The sequence below is a fragment of the Artemia franciscana genome, chromosome 12 (assembly GCF_032884065.1).
Source record: "Artemia franciscana chromosome 12, ASM3288406v1, whole genome shotgun sequence".
NCBI classification, from domain to species: Eukaryota; Metazoa; Arthropoda; class Branchiopoda; order Anostraca; family Artemiidae; genus Artemia; species Artemia franciscana.
Genome location: NC_088874.1, coordinates 27065493 through 27084445, shown reverse-complemented (window position 1 = coordinate 27084445; position 18953 = coordinate 27065493). Strand labels below are relative to the sequence as shown.

The 18953-nt window shown below is 34.8% G+C and overlaps 1 protein-coding gene across 1 annotated transcript in view; it reads left to right on the top strand.

Moving 5' to 3' along the window:
* Positions 1 to 18953, top strand: part of LOC136033934 (pre-mRNA-processing-splicing factor 8) — a 96395-nt gene that overhangs the window by 20908 nt on the left and 56534 nt on the right. Inside the window, exons 5-11 of the mRNA XM_065714951.1 lie at positions 196 to 411; positions 1966 to 2181; positions 4803 to 4928; positions 9250 to 9374; positions 11409 to 11712; positions 14053 to 14258; positions 18646 to 18872. Coding sequence (XP_065571023.1) covers positions 196 to 411; positions 1966 to 2181; positions 4803 to 4928; positions 9250 to 9374; positions 11409 to 11712; positions 14053 to 14258; positions 18646 to 18872 — 1420 coding nt within the window. The remainder of the gene's footprint in view (positions 1 to 195; positions 412 to 1965; positions 2182 to 4802; positions 4929 to 9249; positions 9375 to 11408; positions 11713 to 14052; positions 14259 to 18645; positions 18873 to 18953) is intronic.

Genomic DNA, 18953 nt, shown 5'->3' with positions numbered 1-18953 from the left:
GTTCCTTTTTTGACAAAATTCAATAAAAACTTTACTGTTTGGTGAAAACTTTTTGCTCATTTAATGGTAATTGATTGGAATAAAAAACGGACATTGTCGTTTTTGATTCCAATCTACCAAAATGTCGCTTATGCTGAATTATGTCGATGTGAAGGGATTTTTTTGTACATTGAATATATTTATCTGCTTTTTTAGTACAATGTGGATCATGATGCGTCGTGAAAAGCGAGATCGACGACACTTCAAGCGGATGAGGTTCCCCCCTTTTGATGACGAAGAACCCCCCTTGGACTATGCTGATAATATATTAGATGTTGAACCCCTGGAGGCAATTCAAATTGATCTTGACCCAGAAGAGGACAAGTCCATTGCGGAATGGTTCTATGAAAATAAACCACTTGTTGGAACACCGTGAGTTTTCGTTAATCATTTTAGTACTGATAGTGTTGTAAGCTACTGATTAGTATATATTAGAACTTTTACGTATAAATAACAGCTCAACAGGAAAATCCTATTATTCAATAATGAAACACAAAAAAAAAATCTCTGGATATTTGGTCACATTTACAGTGTCCATCTTCAGTACATAAATGTATATGTGTGTGTATGTGACCACCACTGTATATGTAACCGAAATATCCAGAGATATTTTTTTGTATTTCATTGTCGTATAAAAGGATTTTCCCCATTGAACTACTATTTATACGTCATGGAAAGATGGTCCGGTCTTCAAAAATACATGTTAGAACTTTCTGGCCAAATTACTATCAAAATTTGGATCCAACATCATGAGGCTTTCAGGCGGATCGGGTAGTAGAAAATGGCAGGAGATACCCCCAAATCACTGGAAGTTCCAATTTCCAATCGAATGAACCCCTTCCTACGTTTCTATGTCCACCTCAAAAAATTTTTTGGGTGAGGAGGCGGGCCCTAGATTTTGTATTTATTTATTTATTCATTTATGTTATTTTTACAAGGACTCGAGATTGTAAGTTTGAAACGGAAAAAAAAACAACTTTGGGCCCACGCCCCAATATACGTGAAAAATATACAACAACTTACTACTTCCTACTAGGAATATTTTTTTGGTCCTTTGTTGGTCCAGTTTTGTGGTGGGGGAACCAAGTTTTTTTTTTTTTGTCTTTCTGCTTTGGGACCCTCTTAGCCCAAGGACCTAAGAATATAAGTTTTAAGTCGATGAAGAAATAACACACTTGCTTTTTTTTTCTTTATACCTGTAAACAAAGGACTGATTTTATTTTCTCAGCTTTCCATTTACATGTCCTTATAATATGTTGTTTTGGTTATTTATTTTATTGAAATTTTTGTCTCAAGTTCAGAGACCGGACTTCAGCTCCAGAACTCGATATCAGAAATAAGTAATCTGGATTGTTCCAAAAAACTTATTAAAACAACTAGTTGAAAAATAAATTGAGGGGCAAGAATTTTATTATTTTAACGTTAATTTGATGTGAATGAATGAATGAACTTTATTACCCGTAAAATAGCCTTATTTATGTTGGGCATTTTACTATCTTCTAATACAACATAAAATGAATTGCTCATGTGCAAGTTTTGTTGAACTTTCAGTTAATGCTTATAAATACTTTGATAAGCCATAAAATACAAATGTCCATAAAAATTCAAGTAAAAAGGAAATTGTGGCAACCAAAATCACCTCCCTCCCCCTCTTATCTTTCTTTCTCTCTTTCTCTAACCTTCTCTTTCTTTGTCTATTCCACTCTATATCTTTTCCTATTCATCTCTTCATATCCTCCCCTATCCCTCTACATGTATATCTTTTTATTTCCCTCTCTCTATCTCTTCTCTTCCCATTCTCCCTCCCTGTCTCTATCCTTCTCTCTTTACCCTTTTATCTCCATCCTTTTTGTCTTTCTCTCTCTCTCCTACTACCCTGCATTTTCTATGTCCTTGTAAATGGCCTAATTCTTATCCTTCTTCTAGTTATGTAAATGGTTCAACATACAAACGATGGCAGTTAACCATCCCGATGATGGCCAGCTTATACAGATTAGCCAATCAGCTTCTAACAGATTTGGTAGATGAAAACTATTTTTACCTTTTCGACGTCAAATCCTTCTTTACAGCTAAAGCGTTGAATATGGCTATCCCAGGAGGACCTAAATTTGAACCATTATTTAAGGACCAGGCCTCTGCTGGGTAAGTAATCATTTACTCGTCCAATTCAAATCCAGGAAAAGGAACTCTTCCAAGGATATACAATTTTGTACTGCATTTGTTTTCAGTTTAGACAGCTTTAAGCATCTTCTCCAATTTCTCTTTGGGTAACTTTGAATACTAGGAATGCTCTGTTTGAAAGTGTGAATCATTTTATTTCGTGTTAAAGTTTCACATTAGAACTAATATATCCTTTTTCAGAACACACTATGATTTCATTGAAATTATATGGAACATGTCATAGAGCAAATGAAAGTGATTGCCACCAGTGGTGTCATATTCACAGAAACGCGGGAGGGGGGAGGTGTAAAATGTTTTATTTTCCTTCAAAATCTGGGTAGGGGTGATATTCTGTGAAAGTTTCCAGCTGGCTTGCACGTTTCTCAGGGCAGCATTGCGTTGTTCCCATTTCCCTTGAGAAGATTAAGTTAGCTGTCAGAAGAGTACTTTCCAAAGCAAAGAATGGGATAGACAGCGACGGCCTTTCAATAAAATACCTCAAGCGCTTTCCTGAATGCTTTAATTCCCATCGTCGACTTATGTTCAAGATGTGCGTCACCAGGGTTTTGTTCTCAACTTTTTCCTGAAAGAGGTCCAGTCTCATCTATCACCAAAAAAGTTCCAAACGAATGCAAATCTTATAGAGCCATAGCCGTCTCGTACATCTTGAGCAAAGTGTTTGAATATGTGATCTTCTCTGAGTTTGATACTGGACACTTTAGGGACAATCAGCTTGGATTCCAGAAAAGGTCTTGGGTGCACGGAGGCTCACCGCCTTCTGGTTAACGTACTTATGGACTCGGAAAGAAATAAGTCGCCTCCGCACACTGCACAACGGAGTAAGTTCGAGCATAGTGGGTACTCTGAAATTTGGTACGAAAATTCGACTGTGTTAGCTCAATTGAAAGGTACCATTTCAGATCCCGTAAAAATCAGAAGAGGTGTGAGACAAGGCAGCGTTCTTAGTCCTCTTATTTTGAAACATGTAATCTCCAAGATTCTGGACCGTATCTTGCCCTCTCTCCTATTGCATGGTACTGACCTGTCTTACTTAGCATGTGCTGATGACGTTCTTCATCTCAGTAGATCCAAAGCAGACTTACAGGACAACGTGAATCGACTCCTAAGTCACTTTCAATCTATTGGGCTTTCTATCAGCATTGATAAGTGTGAATTTTTGTCCTTTAATGCACCGCAAAATGATTTTGTCACTCTCGGAAGTCATGCTGTCCCTACGGTATCGGAGCTGAGATGTCTGGGTATAATGATTGCAGTAACAATCATTAAAACTAGACAAGCAATTGTTAAGCAAACAACTACCGCCAGTAAATGTACTTACGCATCTGTAGCGCCGAATCGTGAACGCTACTCCAGGAACTCTCTTGCGTTGATTTATTGTTCAGTGTGCTTACTACACATAACCTACCTTGCCGGTGCATCCCACATGCTGTCATTGAGAGACACTGGAAACATCAAAAAGTGCTACTATAATTCTCTATATACCCAAGCATTGAATATATATAGAAATCCTGCCTTGAAAGATATGCTCTTAAAGAGCCATCCAAACAATGGTCTAGCATTCGAAATAATTTAGTGCTAAAAGTTGTATTAGATAGACGACGTTTCTCGCCTGCGTTTATTTGAGTGTCGTGAATTACAATAAGTGTCATATTTTTATCTTTTTGGAAGCTGTGTTTCTTTTTCTTTTTGTACTGCTCCGCTATAATTTATTTTTTTGTAAATGGTAGGTGAATAAATGTTATTATTACTATTATTAAGAATTATAAAGGGCTCCTAATATCCATTTTTCTTTAGTTTTCTTATTTTATTTGCCTTTCTACCTTGCCGGTGCATCCCACATGCTGTCATTGAGAGACACTGGAAACATCAAAAAGTGCTACTATAATTCTCTATATACCCAAGCATTATAGAAATTCCTGCCTTGAAAGATATGATCTTAAAGAGCCATCCAAACAATGGTCTAGCATTCGAAATAATTTAGTGCTAAAAGTTGTATTAGATAGACGACGTTTCTCGCCTGCGTTTATTTGAGTGTCGTGAATTACAATAAGTGTCATATTTTTATCTTTTTGGAAGCTGTGTTTCTTTTTCTTTTTGTACTGCTCCGCTATAATTTATTTTTTTGTAAATGGTAGGTGAATAAATGTTATTATTACTATTATTAAGAATTATAAAGGGCTCCTAATATCCATTTTTCTTTAGTTTTCTTATTTTATTTGCCTTTCTGCCGTACAAAAAGCTCGTTTGGACTGCTTTGACAGGCTTTAAAGGCTGTTTTCCCGTTTGTGTTTGATGCTTTATTATATGTGTAATGTGCTTTACCTGTTTTCAGGTAAGAATTATATGGTAAGCTGTGTGAGTATAGAATTCAAGGCTCTTGCTAAGTTTTGATATAGCAGTTTTTTCTATTGCTTCAAAACAACTGTTTTCGCTTATAAAAAGACAGGAATGTAAAAAAAAACAGGATATTGTAGAATTTGAAAACAGGGATGTTACAGATGTCGATAAGTATTTTTTATTTCTTTTATTGCCTATATTGTTCTTTTACATCCTCTTGCTTATTTTTTCTCTTTTTTTTTCAGTGACGAAGATTGGAATGAATTTAACGATATTAACAAGATCATTATTCGTCAACCAATTAGAACTGAATATCGAATAGCCTTTCCTTACCTTTATAACAATCTGCCTAAAGAGGTACATCTGTCATGGTAAGTTTTCCGGTATCTATATTTTTTTCGGTTAATATATTTTAAGGCCATACTTCGGGGGAGGGAGTTGGAAGATTTTTTTCATTGCTACTATGACTACCAGTGACTCATTGCAACATCAACCCGGCTGAGGTCAACACAGCAGCGTACGCTCCTCTTTCACCCAAATATATTCAAAGCCTGATTCTTTACCCCCTCCTATGACGTGTCAAGTTCCATAAAATATTTCCTTATAACCTAGTTACGTCTTTAAAATTAGATTTATTTTTCTAAATATTGTATTGAAACTATTAGATTTGTTGCCTGAAGTTTTGAGCATGGTTACTAAAGAGGGGGGCAGTACTGCTCTGTTTCCCAGTGTGTGCTCGTATGGCTGTGGTGACGGGATATTCCTGTTGTTTGTTCTTGTAAAAGAAAAACAAACATTTGAAGAGCTTGTTTCCCAGAATAGCCTAATAAAGATGTCTAAGAGTTTAGAACGTTCTGGAGATTTGCTGGATCAGTCTGTCTTCAGTAATTCAGAAGTCACCAAATATTCACACATGAAAGTAAAAGGTTTTACAAACGTCTGAAAAAAACTACTATTAGGAAGAAGAAGAGGCACTTTTCGGTTCTGAATGCGTACTGAACGAAAAAAGAATCCTTGTCCAAATGAAGATGGTGCTATATGTATCCCTTTTGTCTCCACGACAAAACAACTTGATTGAGGTCTCAGTCGACAAGACTTTATAAAGAGTTTACCTGCTGTACAGATCTCATCTGTGTTCTTTCGTAGGATACTTTTTTTTGTTGAACATAGGATCTGTCACAGTTATTTGAGGAAGCAAAATCTATGGCTACTAATTTGGGATGCATCACTTGAAACGTTTTTCTGACTGCTATTACGTTTAAGTGTTTATTGATTTTACTTATTCTTTGGTACAATGTATCAACCGTTTATTGATTCTTGGACAAATTGATAAAAAAAAAAGTATTCAGCTAGGGTTTTGTTCATGGTTGATTTTTCTATAAGTGAGTTTGATCTGGGATGATAAATCTTCTTGTACTTGTCATGAAATATGTGTACAACCACAGAAAGTCAATGTTTTGTGTATTTTACCATGGCTGTTTTCTCCAGAAATGATGTGAACTATTGGTGAAATTATTTAAGTAATTTGTCGAAAATTTACTAAGGATTTGGACATCCTTATTGAATTTCATCTGTGATCTAATGATTGATGTGGTTGGCAGGTTACCTCACGTATAAATTTTATTAGATTTTTCGTGTTAGATTATGTTTCGTATCATTAATTAGACTTTCAATTAGGAAAAGTTCCAAAAGTTTAGAATAGCAATGCCTTAATATGCCTTGATAGTAAGGCCTTACCTATTATAGCATTTTGTAATAAGTAAGGCCTGGTATGGCCGCTGACATTTGGAAAGAAATAGCAATGTGTATGTAGACAAATCTCTATTGCAACAATTATATCAGGTCATGGATATTGTGAAAAGATTTAAATCAGAAAGCCTTTCACGGCCTTCCGCTTTTCGATGACCTTCTACTATTCTCCTTTTGTTTGGTTTCTTGATATTGGTCAAGTTCCTAGTTATGGACTTGGTTGCTGAAAGGAACCTATAGTAATGCTTCTCAGCTCTAGCTTTTCAAGTGCATTCTGTTCGGACAAAAATTACCTTATTAACAACCTTTTACACCTTTACCTTACCTCATTCCAACTGCTTGCCTTACCTCATCTACCCTCTTTACCTTACCTTATTTTACCTTACCTCATAAACCTGTAAAACCCTTTCTCACCTTTATACTAACCCACATCCATATCGGATTGCGAGAATGCTCTGTGCTTGAAGCAACAAATTATGTAGTTTTAATTATGTAAAACAATATTATATATTGTTTTATATAATAATAGTTATATTATATATAACAATTATATAAAATATCAGATTGTTTTTTAGTAAAGGATAGAATTTGGTTCAGTATCTCTAAAAGTGAAATATAAGTTTTTTTGAGTAGCTGTTATTTATGATTCTGATCTTTTGTAACATAATAATGTGAAGTATCTCTGATGAACTTTTGTTAGTTTTTTTTTCAGTATTTATTCATTTATTTATAAAACATCAGTTTGTTTATAGTAAAGGATAAAATTTGGTACAGTATTTCTGAAAGTGAATTATGAGTTTTTTTTTTAGTAGCTATTATTTATGATTCTGATCTTTTGTAACATAATAATGTGAATTATCTCTGTTGAACTTTTATTAGTTTTTTTTTCTTCAGTATTTATTCATTTATTTATAAAACTTCAGTTTGTTTTTTGTAAAGGATAAAATTTGGTACAACATTCCTAAAAGTGAATTATGAGTTTTTTTTTTAGTAGCTGTTACTTATGAACCCGATCTTTTTTAACATAATAATGTGAAGTATCTCTGATGAACTTTTATTAGTTTTTTCTCCAATATTTATTCATTAATTCTTCTAAAAATCAAGGAGTATATAAAATACATAAATGAAATTGTAAAAAAGGAATACTTGAACAAACGAAGCAATGCATCCACATTCAGACCAGTCTTTTCAGAACAACATAAAGGAAAAAATTTCCTCACTTCATTTCACATTATGGCCTCATTATTTCGTAAAGTTGCGAATTTTCTCAAGGCTATGAGAGGGTATTTATCGTTGATTTTTAAATTAAAATCGAATAATTGTGGGCATCAAGCCATGGCTAATTTTAGAAAAAGCCAAGATAGATAGTCCGATTGAGTGAGAGGCAAATCTAGCATTAACCCTTTTATTAGCATTGTATAAAAATGATGTTAGTTTATTTGTTAATTGACAAGTCTATTATCCGTCCACTTGCCATTCCTAGGACAGGAGAACTTAGGTAGATAGTCATAGAACTAAGATAGTCATAGAACCTATAGTTTTCCAAGTGTTTGATTAAATGACACGGCTAAACAGCGGGAATAAGTATGCCTCTCGTATTGGACCAATACTTGTTTGTTTTATTTCAGCAAGTCACGTCCGCCTCGAGTCTCAGACGGACGATAAATACTCATACCGAAAAAAAGAACTTCAAAATGGTCTCGTTCTCAATAAGAGGTTAATTGTTACATTGAGTAAAGAACGCATTTGGTTCCTGGAGAGTCTTTTCAGACCAGCCCCCTTGGGAACTTTTAAACCATTCTTATGGTTCCTTAGGTCTGCCATATTCATTTCCTTTTTCTTTATTGAAAATCTAGTAGATGGACAAGTAATAATATTATAGAAGTATTTAATGTAGCAAACATTTGACATTCCAAACCTGGGTTGTGATTTATTTCAGGCTTAAAGAGCAAAAGCATTTTAAAAACCGAAACTTGGAAATGACCAGCCATCTCCTGATATCGGTAACAATAAGACTGTAGTTAGATTGCTAATATTAGAAAAACTTGCGAAAAAAAATAATTAATTTTATAATCATAAAAAAAAAAAAAAAAAAAAATTATAATAGGAGATAGATCGCTAATATTAGGAAAATTTGCAAAAAAAATTATTTTTACAAAAATGCGAAAGATATTGCCAGAGAAACACGTTTCCATAGAAATTGCCTTAAAAAAAGCTTGAAAAATAAATTTGTATATCAATTTGCCATCTAGTTGGTTAGCCATCTGGAAAAATAACCTACATCGCAATATGTTCTATGCGAAATTTTATGCTACGTTTTGCTTAGTTTCTTCTATCATACATATATTAAGGTTTCCAAGAAACTTTATTGAATTTAAAAACGAAAAATAAAGGAAGTGAAAACAGTGACAATCTAAGAAAAGAAGAAGACTGAATTGGCCAATCAGGACTAGTAAGAGATTTTTATGATGGTAGACTTTTTCGGCTGATATTCACGATTCATTCAAAGCTCCCCAATATTGCAAACATTTTGTATCGGTATAAAAACGACGGGACGGTGAAAACAAGCACTAAAAACAAGAAAAAAGTACAGTTGTTTGACAAGGTTATTTAAGAATAATTTTTGACTTTAATTTTTTCCAGTTTATGCTTTTATTTGGTGTATTTGTAGTTTTCATTTAAAGTAACCCTTGGTTTTCCTTATTTTGTTACCACATTTTGATAATGCGCATTTTAACATTTTCTTTCCTTAAACTTCTCTTTTCGGCACTCAGGATAAATTATCAAAATCGATTCGAAGTTTCTGCTATTACTGTATTGGTCTTATTATTATCTTTTTTTTTTGAAAATCTAAAAAAGTAGTCATCACTTTGCTAACATTATCTCCTTGAATTTTTTAGCAGGAAAGGTAGTCTCTCTCTCTAATGTGAGTTACTTTTTCAGGTATCATACACCGAACGTCGTTTTCATCAAGACAGAAGATCCCGATCTTCCTGCTTTTTACTTTGACCCCCTGATTAACCCAATCTCGACACGAAGTAGTGGAAAAATACCAGAGAATTTACCAGGTATTCTACATTTTAATTATATATTTTGTATTATAGTATAATTTTATTGAATTTAATCATATTAACGATTATCAAAATTTTATATTATATATTTTCTTGTCAATTAATTTAGATTGTAATTTTGCTGATTCATCTCAAAATCGAAGATTAACTCTTTTTTAATCTTGAGGTAATTCTTTTTTTGGGTTTCTCCAACTTTAAAAGGCATATTGGGGATTACGCCTATACACCTACGTTGCCATATAGATACACATTGTCCCAACATTTTTAAGAGTTGGGGGGGGGGGGGAGTTGCGTTGTTGAAGAGGTGAAAATTTGTTTAATTTAACGGCTTATGTGCCGAGTTTTTCAACAACATGGGATGGGAAAGAGAATTGACTTTTATAACTTCTTTAAAGTTATAGGACAAGAACAGAAGTTTTATCTTACTCTGAAACTTATAAACTTATATGATATTCAAAAATTAGTTATTTGTTCTAATTAATTATTATTCTTTTAACTAATCAATTATTTCTACTATACTATAGTTAATATAAGATTAGACTTTTTGTTATAAGTAAATATTATTACATACTGCCGACTTTATCTATAACTGTAGCCTCATAAAATAGGTCTGATTTTCATATTTTTTTTTGCGGAAATAACTAGTAAATTGGTTTTGTTCTGAAAGTCTTATATTTTCCTTGTTTTATGGGCGGACTTGCATTTAAATTTGATGTAGTATGTGTTAGTATTCAGCTATTAGTTCTCAAAACAAGATCAAGTTTTGCTCCTTGGACCCCCTCTTAGGTCTATTCGTTCCTTAAAGTCTTGATTTTTGAAGAATTGAATTAAGTAAGGCAGTATTACATCTTCGTCAGTGTTGCCACATTGAGTCATGATAATAAATAAGCAAAACTTAGTAAAAATCCAACATTAACGATCCATTGGTTCCCTAGTACAACCACACCTTGAAAGGAAACTTTACCTCCTTACGCTGTTTTGTGCCAAATGTTTTTGGCTGAATTTTCACCCACGTTCCTTTTTTAAATTCGGCTACTATTGAAATAACTACATATGAAAGATTTTTCAACTAGAAGTTTCTTCAGATTTTTCGTGATATATATATATATATATATATATATATATATATATATATATATATATATATATATATATATATATATATATATATATATATATATATATATATATATATATATATATATATATATATACCTCTGTTAATCTACTGTGCTTCTATGCTTCTGTTCTCTAAAAAATCTACTGCGGTTTTTGTTTAAGCAATGAACAATTACAATTCAAACTTTAAAAAAAAAAGGCTTCGGTTCCAAAGAATCATCATTTATAGTAACTGCAACTGCAGATTTTCAGTTTTCGGGTCTTCCCAAAGACTGCGTTGGTTAAATAACAGATTACATTGAAAACTTATTTATCTTATTTATGTTATCTACTGTGCTTCTTTACTTCTGTTCTCTAAAAAATCTAATGTGGTTTTTGTTCCAGCGATCGCGTTGGATATATAATTTTTGGCACTGACACCCCACATGTTGCTGGGGCGCTGCGCGTGTGGGAGTGTGGCAGAGGGGAGGGGGTATGGGGGGACGAGCTGACACTCCACGTGTTGCTGGGGCGCGCAGCGCCTCAGCAACGCGTGGCAGGGGTATATATATATATATATACATATATATATATAGTATTTCCCTTATTATTGTTTTTAGCTGTTAATTTTTTTTCTTTTGTGTCTCCTTCTTGTCTTTTACTTTTTCTCTTTTTTCCTTTCTTCCTTCATCAGTTGAGTTTCTTCTGTGTTGAGTAGCGTGAAATGAATGTGGTTTTAATTAGCTGTGGGTGGTAATCTTGTTTGCCCTTCCAAGCTTATTGCCTTTCTTGGCAGGCCAATGGTGAATAGTGTTTGTTTTCTTTTTTAATAAATGTATATCATATATAGTTGTGTATGTTTCAACTGGACAAATTCAGAATATCAGATTAAAGTTTCACTGTCCCTTGTACTATAAGGAACTTATTTTTTAGGCGACGATGAGGAATTTATATTGCCTGACTTCGTGGCCCCTTTGATGCAGGAATGGCCACTGTATACCGACAACACAGCCAACGGTATCGGTCTCCTTTGGGCCGCCCGGCCATTTGACATGCGCTCTGGTCACACTCGACGTGCCCAAGACATCCCACTTGTAAAAAGCTGGTATAGAGAGCATTGTCCACCGGGTCAGCCGGTCAAAGTCAGGGTTTCCTACCAGAAGCTGCTGAAGTATTTTGTTTTGAATAGCTTGAAGCATAGACCGCCAAAGCCACAAAAGAAGAGATATTTATTCAGGTAATGTGCACTTATTTTACTTACTTAGGTCCCAGTGTACCTTGGGGGGGTCTCTTGGCCACTGTTCCTGCCAGCTCAAGCATATATGGTGCTTTATTCGGAGAAATTATGACTTCGGTTTTTAATGAAAAAGGCCTATATATACAGCTAAGTAATTTTTGCTTCTAGCGGGTGTCAAATTTATGAACAGGAAATGTGGTCAAAAACCAGCCAAAAAAAAATCAGCTAAAATCGTGCAGCAACAAATAGCTTTGAAATGTGTAGCTTTCCATTGAATATATAGTCTTTTTTGGGAATCTACAGATTGTTCATGTTCCAATTTTTATGGACGAAGTGTGTCAAATTTGACGAATTTATTTTTGCGGTTTTGCGTGGCAAGACTTATGAAAATGGAATGCTTCCCTAAAACTTCATAATTTTGAAAATAAAAGAAGAAAGAATTTATAAAATTGGGATTTTTAAACCATGAATAAACCTAAGTCCGGTCTAACATCTGGCCTTTTTCTTTGATATTGTGAATTTTTACTTTATCGCCCCCTATGGCACAGTAATATGAAATAATAATGTTTCTTTTGTCTTGAAGAAAAAACGGTAAACGGTAATTTTCATTTATTGGAATTGTATTCATGTTTTTCTTTAACTCTTTTTTTTGTCATGCTTATCCTGTGTGTTCTTGAAACTGTATATTCCTAAATTAAGGGGGGAATCTGTCACTTTTTGGTTTTTCAAGGAGAATGCAAAAAGTCACGTTTCAGTTACAGATAAAATGCTATATAATTTAATGAATTAGGGTTTCCTATTTATTTTATCGGGAGCCTGTGTTTCATGCCGACTGGAAAATCCCCCCCCCCCCCCACCCGCGGAAAGTTCCCCCAGGGAATTTCCTCCTCAAGCAAAATTGAGCAGCCATAGAGAAAGTAAAAATTAGATGCCTCGAAATGTCGACCAGATTTCCTAAGGGGTAACAAAAGGACCAAACTTCAAAAATAGTTTTAGGACAGGAGCTGGTTGGTCTTCACAAATTTTCTACTTATTTTCCACAGAAAACTTCCTTGTGGAGCATCGCGAAGGAATATTTTGCCAACCAGATGTAAAGGTACGTAATATTTTTCGCAATAACGTCAATCTTTGAGACAATTCTGAAACAGTCCACTTTAATTGACGTAGATCTCCTTATTTCGGGATTTGCCGAAAAGGACTAGAAGTCTCAAATATCGGGGAGAATGAGCATTCTCCGAATTTCTACGACCAGAAGGGGGAGGTTGGGGATGATGAATGGGACGGTCCCCTCCTATACAAAATTGTACTGCTAATTTTGGGGTTTGATGTTACTCTCTACGCTCATAATAGCGTAGACCAGAAATATTCCCAGAAATCAGGTGGGATTAAATATCAAGTAACACCTCCACCCCCCTTCCTTAGAGATAATTCTGTGTCTACCTGATGGTTCAATACGAGTTTGGATGTTTTTGCATTAAAATGCACCTTTTGAGGGATCTGGCCCCTTCCCTAACAACAGTGCAAAGGCCTAGGAGGGGGATGGTTTGCCCTTAGATCGCTTTTGAATCTTAAAAAGGGCACTTGAACTTTCAATTTAATATGAATGAGCCCCCCTCCAAAGTTTATACTACCGCCCTTCCCAAATAAGCCTTGTGTCTTAACAATAAGAATCTTGCATAGCTTACAGCCCTTGCCTCGGGGGCTGGAAGGGGGTTGTCAAACCCCACTGACATGGTTATTTGACCTTTGAACTATTTTGAACAAAATGGCAATCTCAAAATTTTGATCGGATGCATTTGGGAAAAAACACCGTGTGGGTTGTTTCCCTCCAATTACTTTTGACTCTTAAAAGGATGTCAGAACTTTTAACTTGCAATAGAATGAACCCCCTCCAAAGTTTATACGATCATCCCTTCCATATAAAGTGTCAAAGTTTTTCTGGAAGAAAAAATATAATACATTGAACCTTCATGGCTCTTTACTAATGCTATAGCATTGCCTATGACTTGAACAGGTAAGTAGAACTCATAATTTCTCTTCTAACGAACATCCAAGATCATCCATGGGAATAATGGAGGGGGGAAATTTTTCCATTGGGAGAAAACGCCTTGACTCATTTTATTGATTTTGTGTGGCAACACTGACGAGAATGTGTGTTCATTAGAAACTTCATAATTTTGAAAAACTCGGAAAATTCCGTTCTTGCATTATGAATAGACTTAAGATGGGCCCAGAAAAACTCGTTTTTTGATAACCTTGGTGCTTCAACTATCATTAAATTATTGTTTTCTTTTGCTGCTGAGCATAGTGTATCTATTTATTTTATTCATTCTTTTGTAGGTCCTTCAAAGCTACGAAGTTCTTCCAGCAAACTACATTGGATTGGGTGGAAGTTGGTTTACAAGTCTGTCGACAGGGGTATAATATGCTCAACCTGTTGATCCATCGTAAGAATCTCAACTATCTTCATTTGGATTACAATTTTAATTTGAAGCCCGTGAAAACTCTGACAACAAAAGAAAGGAAAAAGTCTCGTTTCGGGAACGGTAAGTATTGACTGCATTTTTTAAAACTAAGAAATAAATATTAAAAGTCTCGACTATCTCAAAATTTGAGAAATCTCAACTACCTCCTTTGGGTTAACACCTTTAATTTTTTACTGTGAAAACTCTGACAGCAAAAGGAAGGAAAAAGTCCCATTTTGGTAGTGGTGAAAATTGACTACATTATTTAAAATTAAAAAGAAAATATTAAAAGTCTTTCAGCGACGACTGCATGTAACCAAAATTCCAAAAGCAGATTTTAACTGTCGTCTAACGTTGGTGTTCAGTACTTAATTGGTAGAACAGTCAACTATGTATATTAGCAGAGAAGAATAGAATGACTTGCTGTAAACGCCGATAAATAATGTTTATTTACTAACTTTATTTCTTATTAAATAAAAATAGGCCTTTGCAAGATATTTGTTGTTAAATTTTGTAATCTAAAAAGAGGTCTATTGTCACTGTGGCTAGATATCGGCTGAGAATTGGGATCGAGTTTGGGGGTGCCTAAGTAAAAAACGCCTTTAGGCAAATATTTGGCGATATTTTTCCGGTTTTATAATAAGACTTAGCGTACCAATTTTAGAACTTTAAGATTTACTCATTTATTATAGAAAAGTTATTCTAATTAGCAATATGTATATATATATATATATATATATATATATATATATATATATATATATATATATATATATATATATATATATATATATATATATATATATATATATACATTTATATATATATATATATATATATATATATATATTTATACATTTATATATATATATATATATATATATATATATATATATATTTATATATATATATATATATATATATATATATATATATATATATATATATATATATATATATATATATATATATTATATATATTGCTAATTAGAATAACTTTGGGTTGCTAGGATAACTTTGGGTTGCTAGAATAACTGGGGTTGCTCAGGAGTAAACCAACATGTGCTATCTGTAGAGCCGCAGTTACTGCTTAACTACATCCACTATAGCTTCACCTGAATGGACAATCTCGAGTTGATGAAAAAACCAAGGATAAACTGTTAGTTGGTACAAACATGTTTTGTGAGCGTGATGCCGCTTATAAAGCTGAGTTAATATGGGCACTTCAGACGGTACAGAGGTCCATGTCTGCTAACTTTTCAGACCATATTGTCGCAACCTTCCATGCGATGTTCCCCGGTAAGATCTCCGACGGAATGTCCCTATGTATGAAGTAACTCATGTATCTGATCACCGATGCGCTGCATCCTTACTGTAAGCAAGTGCTTGTGAAGGACATTCAGTCATATCTTGTACTAGAATATGACGAGACAACCAACAACGCTGGTATGAAAGAGTTACAGATACGTGTTCAGTATTCGTCCTCATATGGAAACGAAATCCAGAGCAGACTTTTATGCACAAGTTTTATGGGCCACGCGACAAGTGATGATCTGTGTAGGAAGATTATGTCAGCCATTGAGCAGAATCAGCTGCCACTTGAAAAACTGATTACGCTTGGAAGTGATGGACCAAACGTCAACAAAGGCGTTTGGAACAATTTCAATGCCAAATAAAGAAAGGGGTGAGAAAGGGAATGTTGAATATTGGTACTTGAAAAATCCATAACGCTTTCTTGAAAGGTCTTCAGGTGTTCGGAGAAGAAAGTCCCGACTTTGTTATTCTTGTGCATTCATTTTTTGACGGCTGGCCTTCACGTTGTGAAGACTATTGAAAGTGCCAAAAGAAAGTAAGAGTGCCAGAGAATGCTTTCATATAGCATGTCCTAAGCCGCTGGCTGATGATCGGACGTGCCCTTGCTAGAATCATGCAGTAGTTGTCGGCAATCTCAAAGTACTTCCTGAACTTCGTGCCGAGAGAAAAAAAAAGCTGAAGAAATTTCTGTCCACTCCCAAATTTCTGAAGATTGTGGCTTATATCAGAAGTGTGACGATGAAGGCTCAACTCGAGTTTGTTTTAGCCTCAGCAGAACTGTTCATAAGTTTCACCCAACTGTTCCAGAAAGCAGAGCCTCTCATCTGAACTCAGAGATCAAAAGACTAGTTGTGACGCTTTGCGGACGGGTCTTTACTCCAGATTTCTTGACCGAGATTGAAAATTTATCACCTGAAATGTTGAACCTTGCTGAAAAATTTGCAGAAAAGCCCATAGTTTCAGAAAATGTGGAACGAGCTCTCCTGAGAAAGCAACACTGAAATACAAGGCCATTTTCTATGTCAATGTGCGAAAACATTTTATTGCGGGGATTCGCCATATTTTGAACAAATGTCCTCTGGAAAAGGATGGTTTTCTAGAGGCTTTACGCTTTTTGAGTCCGATCAACATGAAGGATTCAAGAAGCATTGCAGACATAGCAGCTTTGGCACGCAAGATTGCAATTGGAGCAAGCTCAGACGTCGCCCAGGCTGAGTGGCTGCTTTTGCGAACGGAAAATGGACCCCGTGAGGACATTACTCGGATCAATCATTTTTGGAGCCATTACTTTGGACTGGTGAATGAGCGTGGGGACAGCAAGTACCCGGAACTTCCCAAGCTTATCGAAGCAATGCTGACGTTATCGCCTGACAGCGCAGATGCTGAGTGTGGGTTCTCGCGTTCTGGTAGGATTCTTGGTGAAGACCATGCATTAATGTCTGAACGCGTTCTGGATGCGAGATTCATGGTATATGACACGTTGAGCCTTCATGGAGGAAAGCCAGAACGGTTTGTTATTACAAAAGAACTGTTGAATATTACACGTTCTGCACGGTCTCGGTACCAACAATATCTGCATGAAAAGAAAAAAGAAGAGCTATCTGAGAAGGAGAAAGGAGGAAGAGGACAACAAGTGGAAGTTGCAGGAGGTCCACGACAAAAAGAAAGAAATAGAAGACTTGGAAAACGAAAAGAAAAACTTAGAGCATCAGAGAAAAGAGAACAGTAGCAGATACTCTACTTCAAGAAGTGACCGATAGAATGAAGAAGGCTGCCGGGTCCAAGAGTTCCATAGCCATTGCCCTAGCTGTTTCTTTGCTCGAAGGTGCTGTGGAGTCCAGAACAAGTGAAAGAAAGCTGATGGTGTAATCTGCGAGAATGGATCAGTCTCTTGCAAAGAGAAAAACTGACCTCATATCGAAATTGATGCCCAAGAAGCAGCAAGAGTGATTCCAGGTAGTTTACCTGTATCAGTCAATCGTTGGCACAGTATGTGTATCTGATTAAAAAAAAAAAAAAAAAAAAAAAAATGCAGAAACTCGAGAAATGACGAATTTACGTGACCAGGCATCCCACGCCATCTACCACCGATCTGATCCCGAATATTTCCGAATCCTATATTTGGGCAAGGGAAATCCTATATAAATAGGACAGAGCCTATAATTTGAAACGAACCGACCTGTCCGAACCCTGATATATATATAAGCAGGAAATGCTGTTGGACGACAGATATATATAAAAAAAACAATTATTTAAATATATTTATAGTTATAATATTGAAAAATTACATAGACAACTAGTTCAGACCTAGTTCAGAAAGCCACTGCTTCATCGTTTTTTTATTTTTTTTGTTTTTTGTTTTTTTATTTGTTTTTTTTGTTGGTACATACAACCTTTCGGCTGTTCGCTGCTGAAATTTAATATCTGTATTCTCAAGTTCTCTAGATCCCGAAAAAATGAATTTTTAGATTAGAAAAATGAAATTGATAACCTGGTTCAGGAAACCACCGCTTCATTGCTTTTTTTTGTTACACAACCTTTCGGCTGTTCTCTGCCAAAACCTAATATCTGTGTTTTTCGAATTTTCTAGATCATGAAAAAGATGAATTTTAAGAATAGAAAAATGACAATTATAATTCTATAATTTTGTTAAAATCATAATTTTAAGATTTGAAAAATAAAATTGATATGCTGGATCAGGAAACCACCGCTTTATCCTTTTTTTTCTATTGCTACATACAGCCTTTCGGCTTGCCAAAACCTAGCATCATTTTTCGTCAAATTTTGTTGAAAATCACGAAATAATGTATTTTTTTATTGGAATTTTTAAGTGAATTTTCCTTCTTTTTTTTTATTTGAAAACTGAGAAATAGATAAAAACACAGAATGGAGTAAATAGATATTCTAGAGTCTATGTCCTGCCTGTCTTTCCCACCAATTTTCTGATGAATTTAGATTTTTTTTTTGAGGAGGGGGGGGGGGGGGTCGGGACGAGAGCATTGAATGGAGAATCTAATAATAAATTTCACTTTTATCCTATCTACTTTTAAAAACTTAACCATTGGATTTATCCTCTGGTTTTGAGTAAGGCAACATTTTACTGATTTGTTGTTTTGGAATTAATCAGTTCGAATTGTAATTGCTTGTCTTGTAGCCTTTCATCTTTGTCGTGAAATACTTCGATTGACCAAATTGATCGTGGACTCTCATGTACAGTACCGCTTGAACAATGTTGATGCGTTTCAACTGGCTGATGGACTCCAGTATGTTTTTGCCCACGTTGGACAGTTGACTGGAATGTACAGATATAAATACAAATTGATGAAGCAAATTCGAATGTGCAAGGATTTGAAGCATTTGATCTACTATAGGTTTAACACGGCAAGTTTCTTTTTATATAAGAAAAATATTTTTCAAGTTGCATTTATTTTATTAAATAAAAAATAATAAACAAAATATCCA